We start from the raw sequence: 8,391 nt of genomic DNA on the forward strand, positions 1-8,391 counted from the left end.
AACCGTGACAGGTTTGGCTTAATATGTATTACAAATTTCATATTAAAGTCCTTTGCTGACAATTATATCAAAGTACAGAGACTTCTGTAATATAGTCTTACAGCATGGAATAATTAATATTGTGTGAGCAGCAATGATGTACACACTGATGAGGATGAGAATAGTGACTGAAGATTGCAGGTGCTGGGATGTAGCTGAGAGAAGGAAGCTAGCTAGTTTTTTCTCCAATTTACTTCCCTCAGTACATAATATCATTGTGCTCTAGTACGTTTCTTCCTTTGAAGAATGTTACCCTCCTGCATCTTGTTAAAAACCCTTCATAATTATATATTACAAAGATTCTATTATGTCCCTCCTTTCCCTTTTGTTTCTGTGTAAGCAATGACGCTGAGACTGAAGAGTGACAAGAACACTGTTGTTAACCCTTCTGTTTCTCTGTGAGCTCTGTGAACAGCAATGCCAGCCTATTACATCCTCATCCTTCTATTTCTGGGTGAGCTCTGGAAAAGTTCAATGTGACTGAAGACTTGGAAGAACACTGCCAACACTTCTCTTTCACTTGCATTAATAACACTGCCTAACTGCACTGGAGACTGCTAAGAACCCTGCTTCAGTGTCTCTCTGTGAAATGGCGCTAGGTCGCGGTGGAGGGCGGTATTTATAGATTCCAAAACCCGCAACATCCGAGATCCGACGACGTCACGATGACATTTTGCCTCGTTTTGGAATCCGAATAGGTGGGAGAGTACCGAGCCAACTTGGCTCGGTACTCGGAACCCTGAAGTTTGGGTGGGTTCGGTTTCAAGGAAACCGAGCCCGCCCATCTCTAGAAAAATTGCTAAAATATGCTAAAATCGCATAATTTTGTTTTTTTTTGTTCCTATGTAATTATTAACCTCAGTAACACTAATTGCCAGTCATTTCCAGCCAATTTTGACCACCTCACAGGTCACAATAATATTTTTATACACTTTTGGACAAAGCCTGCAGCGAGCTGGCTGGATGCTAAGCGACAGAGCAATGACACAAACACACAGCAGTTCATAGCACATCTAGAAAACATTGCCACACAACAGTGGCAGAAAAGAAAAAAGGTGCAAGATGGAATTGTCCTTGAGACCTCCCACTCACCCACAAATTAAAAAGTTTTAACAATCTCACACAGAAACAGAAGGGGTAGCAGGTACAGTTGAACAAAGTAAGCACTTCAGTGACAAGGAGTGCTACTTTTGTGTCTAAAGTGCTTGGTTTGTTTGGGCCCCACAAAACAAGCTAGCAATGGGTTTAAGTGCTGTCAATGAACTGTAAGACTGCAGCAAGAGGCTGGTTAAAGCAATGGCACAAGCACACATCAGTTTATATCACATCTAGGAAACATTACCAGTGCCACACAGCAGTGTCAGAAAAGAAAAGTGGTGCAAGATGGAATTGTCCTTGGGCTCTCCCACCCATCCTTATGTTGGATCTTAAATATAACATGCACACTTTAACAAACCAAGCACTTCAGCCACAAGGAGTGTCACTTTTGTTGCTGAAGTGCTTGGTTTGTTTGGGCCCCCACAAAACACGCTAACAATGGGCTTAAAGCACCTAAGCTAACTGTGCTGTTAATGAACTCTACAGTGGCAAGATGTTGTTGTCATCATCCTCAACCTCATCCTCACCCTCATCAGTGAGTACATCATCCTCACACAATATTAATTCGTCCCTGATGGAATCCACCATTACAGAAGTCTCTGTACTTTGATGTAATTGGTGATAAATGCCTTCCTCATGGAAATTGTAGTTCATTTGGATGAACATCATCTTTTCCACATTTGTAGGAAGTAGCCTCGTACGCCGATCACCGACAAGGTTCCCGGCTATGCTTAAAATTCTTTCCGAGTACACATTGGAGGGTGGGTAGCTTAGGTATTGCAAAGCGAGTTGGTACATGTGGCTCCAAATTCCCTTCTTTTCCTCCCAGTATGTAAAGGGACTGTCTGATGTGTCTATTTCTATGCTGTCGTTAAAATAATCCTCCACCATCATTTGGATGTTGATAGTAGGATCAGGTGGAGTTACGGCAGAGGTGTCACGGTTTTTTACTCAATTCTTTTAGACCAGACAAGATGTCAAAATGTTGTGCTGAGTTATCTGCATCATCCCTGGATTCTTAATGAGAAGCCACAGGATTCTCAATAAATGTTACCCCTTATATGGTAATTTCCGAAGACTAAAACCTCCCCTGCTCAGTACAAAGCCAGCTTTGGTCCCTCCGTGCACATCGAGTTTGCTTCATAAACGAGGCATGCATACTACTGATAAGCAATCATATAATATAACAATATAATAATAATAATAATAATAAATATGTGCCTCCAAATAACATTTTTATAATCATCTAAAGTAACATGATAGTACTTTTTTTGTTTATTTCCAGTGACTTGGATTTTGCAATGGGACTTGTCATAGTTCTTTAATTCTCAAGAAGTCCCTGGACAGTCCCAGATATCGGTGAGAGTTTTTCATCCAAGCTATATAAATGCTAATGCAAGATCCAGGATGCAGGAAGGTTTTTTATGCATACAGGAGGTCATGTTGAGTTTCATTCAGACAGTACATGGAACGTAAAACAAAAACCACAAGAAACAACAGAAACATAAATGTTTAACAAGGTTGTCTGATCTAGATTTTTTTATTTGTTTCTTTTCAATGTCTTAAATAGAGAGTCTTAAAAAAATGGTACTTTTATTGTGTCTCCAGTCGTTGTACTGAGATCAGCTCTTTTTGTTTGACAGATACATTAAAATTACAGAATTTATACAAAAAGTATATTTTGTTGTCACACGTTTTTCATACTGTACTTAAACCAGTACAATATTCTATACTCTAGATTAACTGTCTTAGTTAAGCCAAGTTTGAACCTTTAAAGAATATTTGTTTTTCTAGCTGGCATACCATATATAATAAAATAGCTGCAGCTATAATACATTGAAACAATAAATCTCTCTTAGTTTGCTATTTTTAATACATAATATTGAACAGGTGTCTCCCTCATTATTTTTCTTGGCTATAACACATTTCCCTTTACTAATCTAGGGTACATTCAGTTATTAAGCATCCAGCCAAGACATTAGTTTTTACCACTTCTACAACAAAACATCTATATAAATAAATCTCCTTTTCATATGACAATGAAAATATAAAATTAAGTTTATTGCAGCTATTACCCTTTATTTACATAATGCCAACATATACCATAGCACAGTTTATGTACTGTACGGGAAATACAAAGGCTATACAGCAATAACAATACAGTAACATACAATAAAGCTGAAAGTGTATAGACCCCGTTCATTGAAGCTTACAATCTAAGAGATTTGTGTGGATACAAATAGTCCATTTCTGGGCATGTGCAGAGCGATTTTACGCAAATAAGGCACGTACGGCATTTATGTTCCTTAATAAATCAGGCTCGCATTTAAGTTAATTGTAGCACTTTTTTTTTTTTTACAGGAGTGAAAACCTTGACATTCTGGAATAGCAACGCGCTGATTGGGAAGAATAAGCCTCTCTGTTTTGTACTCATTATGGCTGAATTTGGAAACAGCTCATCAAACATTACCAATACCAGTGACAGAAGTAATGTTGTAACTTACTCTGTCGTTGCTTGTTTTGCTATTATCCTCTGCCTGATTGGACTAGTAGGGAATGCTTTTGTTATATGGATTCTTTCCTTTAACATAAAGAGGAACAAATACACAGTGTATATTCTTAACCTCGCCATCGCTGACTTTATCTACCTTTTCTTCGTTGCCGTTATCATGTGCTTTATGGTCGATCAATTGTTAAACTCTCGCTTCCAAACACAAGCAACATTTGCAGCCATAGAAGTAATGTATGACTTTGGGTATGCCGCAGGTATGCTCTTCCTGACAGCAATAAGTGTGGAGAGATGCCTGTCTGTCCTCTTCCCCATTTGGTACAAATGTTACCGTCCTAAATACTTATCAGCCTATTCCTGTGGGGGGCTCTGGCTGCTGGGTGCTCTCTTGTCATTGTTGGATAACTTTGTCTGTCCTGCACACTCCTTCATGGATATGACAAAACAATGCACTGGAGTTCAGGTGTTTTCCACTGTCCTCACTTTTGTTTTCATCATACCTCTGATGCTCTTGAGCAGTTTCATTTTAATCTATATTGTTAAAACAACATCAAAAAAATCTCGACCTCCCAAGATCTATGTGGCCATAATTGTCACAGTTCTGGTTTTCCTCATTTCTGTGGCACCTATCAGATTGTTATGGTCTTTACTTTATTTCAAGTCATTCACGAGTAAAATGTCTGCATTAGCGTTCTTCTTTACAAGCACATATTGCACTGTGTTCAACAGTAGTGCAAACCCCTACATTTACTTCCTTGTGGGCAGGCAGAGGAAGAAGAGGTTTGGGGGTTCCATCAATGAAGCATTTAGTAGGGTGTTTAAGGATGATGACACCGACCAGTCATCTGGATATGATGGGAATACTACTAGTACTAGCATGAACTAAAGGCATGATACATTTCATAATCTGAATAAAGACATTATGCTTAATATTTTTCTTTAGGAGAACAGATATGTTACAAAATCAAGGGATGTTAATTTGTCTTGATTATCTTGATTAACACATGCATAGTCTGCACTGTGAGTTTGAATGCAGGCTCAGCACTAGATAAGGCACCTGAACTCTTTTGGATCATATCGTTTTTTATTCATCACATGTACCAGATTATTATTGCACTTTTATGCGTAGCTTGTTTACGACAATAGCACCTTTGAGATTACGGAAACATATTACATAACCCCCACAGGGCTTTAGAGGACAGTAAGCTCTGATTCATCATGAAGTAAGACAATACCTGCCTGATAGAATCTGAATGGCAGACACAAAGTGTGCTCACAACCTAATGACTGAAATGATGTCAAAGTGAGCTGTAGTGAAGTTACTATATAGAAAATGATATACATTCTTCTTATCTGGGAGCAGGATGGTGTTTAGCGATAGCACTGCTCTAGGCATTGTGAGTAAGAACGTCCTTCATAAATCATAGTACACACCACATGCTATTACCCTTCAAACATGTCCTTTTTCTGGGAAAACAGGTAATTAGTAAAGATCAAGTAGAAAGAAAATGTACAAACAAAAAATAAACATTAACATACAGAATGTATATGCTGCCCCTAAACAGAGTTGCCAAACGCATGTATCAAGTTGTATATAAGGTAAATGCAACCCTATTTATAGGTAAAAAAAAAAAAAAATAGATTGTGCCACTTTCTTATTAGAAATTATACTGAAACTTTGTTATTATTCCTTTATGACTGAGGGACGTTTTAATTTTTAAGTTAAAAATATTTGCATTGACCATTACTGTGCAGGTAACCATGTCCACTTTTATGTTCGCTTTATTTTTACAGTATAATCTAATTATGCATATAATGCAAGTTAGCAGCCCTATTTTACAAGTAATCAGTATAACTAAATGACTGTACATTTTTCTAGGATAGTACACAACTTACCGATGCTCACTGTTAGAGGCATAAAAAATATACATAAGTGTAACAGCACATTTACATATAATATACCTCTTTATTCACACTGTAACTAGTTGTCTGTTTGTTTTTTTGTGTTTTTTTTACTAAAATCCCACTAAAATTTACACATTTCATGATTACAATGAAAGCAACATGTAAATAGTCTATTATTTAGTTATTATTATAATTACTAGAATTATGTATATGTATGTATAATTTTTTAATGTTGAGAATACTCAAAAGTAGTAACATATCTTTCTGGTATTATATAAAACAATCTTACGTGCAGTGTACCTTCTTTTATACCATGTTGCCTTACCCCTGAGAACTGCATTTCCAGGTGCTGGTGAACGGTACTGGTGAATTTTCCTGCAGATAAATGAAATCATTTGAAAAGAAGAAATGCAATGCCACTAGGTGGTGCAAGATTACATTCCAGTTGTTAGAGCTTGCAGACTGTAATAGTTCATATCTTACATGACATTTACAGCATCCACCAGCCCTTTTATTTGTGGAAAGCACAAGCTATCTGAACCTGGATATTTCTGTCATTTTAGAATCAACAGTGTATCTTTAGAATGAAGTCCTTCCATTACACTCTATTATATACTACATTATCCATGCAACAGTCTAATAAGTAACTTAACTATTTATAAGTGAAGTATAAAGGGCACATGAGATCGAGTAATTAAAAAAAAGAGTTCTATGCCATCTAAAACTATACTGTTTAATTCGCTCTATTAAATAGCAATTTCCTTCAAGACCAGAGGATACATAAAGTTTCCTTTTCATGAATCACAGGGTTTGTTAATACATTTCTCAGCAGCTAACGCCTGGAAATTGCATTCAGAATTGGGTGAATAGTTTCTAATGTTCCTGCTATTGCAGTCTACAATTTTAATGGTTTATTTAAAATTATCTTTTAATTAATTATTACCTATCTGCCATGTGTTAATGCACGTTACCAGTGCAATAGATTGTATTGGTCAAAGCGCAACAAACTAAAAACGCATACAAATGAATGCATCACCAAAACACGTGTCCTAAACACACCTTAGTTTTCCCAGTGTCACAGTGTATATGTATAGACGAGTCCTCACTGTGGCAATGACCTTGGATTGTTATGTGTAACTATATTTACTTTTAACTTTCAATGATGTTATTGCAGTAATATTGACACTGGATTTGCATGTGAGAAAAGTTCACAGGATTGTTTATGTTATACTTATAATCAATGCACAGCAGTTGGATTACACAGTCTGTTTTGTTTATTGTTCTATGTTGCAATTTGTCTTTCTAAAAGATCATTGTTGAACACTGAATCACGACTTGTGTTAGCAGGTGCTTTTTACTTTGTCTTTAATAAATATTTTAAAGAAATAAATAAATGTGTGTATTTTTTAATTTAAGATTTAGGGAGGTATTTGTGAAAAATCTGTTTACCATTGTTTGAATTTTCATTTGGATTAGCAAATATTCATATACTTTTTTTTTTAAAGAAATGTATTTATATTTTCAAAAACACAATATACAAGGACAAAATACGATTGCTGGAGGCCATAATATTAAGCATTTTATATGTTAATCAGGTTGAATGCAATAATCAAGTTAAATCGAATATACAGTGTAAGGCAGCGGTTCCCAAAGTGTGCGCCGCGGCTCCCAAGGGTGCCGCGGCGCTGCCACTGGGGTGCCGCGACCAGCCAGAGGAAAAAGAAAAAAAAACAAAAAAACACTTACCAATTCGCGCGGCGCCGGGATCCAGCATCCTTCTCTCTCCTGCAGAGCGCCCGACAATCAGTGACAAGCTGGTCAAATTGGTAAGTGTTTTTTCTTTTTCCTCTGGCTGGCCGCGGCGGAGGGGGGGTCAGAGTGGCTAAGAGGGGGTCAGAGTGGCGGAGGGGGGCAGAGTGGCGGCCAAGTGAGAGAGAAGCATAGAGAAAGGGGCAGAGTGTGAGTGGCAGAGTGAGAGTGGGGCAGAGTGAGAGAGAGTGGCAGGGGCAGAGTGGCAGGGGCAAAGTGGGAGGGGGGGCAGAGTGAGAAGGGGGCAGCGGGGACAGAGTGAAAGGGCAGCATGAGAGAGGGCAGAGGGGCAGAGAGAGAGGGCAGTGTGAGAGAGGGTAGAGGGGCAGCGTGAGAGAGGGCAGAGTAAGAGGAGGCAGCGTGAGAAAGGGCAGAGGGGCAGAGTGAGATGAGGCAGCGTGAGAGAGGGCAGAGGGGCAGTGTGAGAGAGGGCAAAGGGGCAGCATGAGATGAGGCAGCGTGAGAGAGGGCAGAGGGGCAGTGTAAGAGGAGGCAGCGTGAGAGAGGGCAGAGGGGCAGAGTGAGAGGAGGCAGCGTGAGAGAGGGCAGAGGGGCAGCGTGAGAGAGGGCAGAGGAGCCAGTGTGAGAAAGGGCAGAGGGGCAGTGTGAGAGGAGGCAGCGTGAGAGAGGGCAGAGGGGCAGAGTGAAAGGAGGCAGCGTGAGAGAGGGCAGAGGGGCAGAGTGAGAGGAGGCAGCGTGAGAGAGGGCAGAGCGGCAGCGTGAGAGAGGGCAGAGGGGCAGCGGGAGAGAGGGCAGAGGGGCAGCGTGAGAGAGGGCAGACGGGGCAGCGTGACAGGGAGCAGACGGGGCGGAGTGAGAGGAGGCAGCATGAGAGAGGGCAGAGGGGCAGAGTGAGAGGAGGAAGCGTGAGAGAGGGCAGAGGGGCAGAGTGAGAGGATGCAGCGTGAGAGAGGGCAGAGGGGCAGAGTGAGAGGAGGCAATGTGAGAGAGAGCAGCGGGGCAGAGTGAGAGGAGGCAGCGTGAGAGAGGGCAGTGTGAGAGGAGGCAGCGTGAGAGAGGGCAGAGGGGCA

The 8,391-nt window shown here is 40.1% G+C and overlaps 1 protein-coding gene across 3 annotated transcripts in view; it reads left to right on the forward strand.

Moving 5' to 3' along the window:
- Window positions 1-6,920, forward strand: part of LOC142151986 (proto-oncogene Mas-like) — a 28,940-nt gene extending 22,020 nt beyond the window's left edge. For 2 of the 3 annotated variants that reach the window (XM_075208149.1, XM_075208148.1), the window contains one exon: window positions 3,499-6,920. In XM_075208149.1, the coding sequence (XP_075064250.1) occupies window positions 3,573-4,532 (960 nt within the window). In that variant the 5' untranslated portion in view covers window positions 3,499-3,572 and the 3' untranslated portion in view covers window positions 4,533-6,920. Of the gene's footprint in view, window positions 1-2,425; window positions 2,497-3,498 lie in introns of those variants that run through there. The other variant, XM_075208150.1, reaches the window with a different exon arrangement.
- The last annotated feature ends 1,471 nt before the right edge of the window (window positions 6,921-8,391 follow it).

Source organism: Mixophyes fleayi, chromosome 4 (assembly GCF_038048845.1).
Source record: "Mixophyes fleayi isolate aMixFle1 chromosome 4, aMixFle1.hap1, whole genome shotgun sequence".
Taxonomy (NCBI): Eukaryota; Metazoa; Chordata; class Amphibia; order Anura; family Limnodynastidae; genus Mixophyes; species Mixophyes fleayi.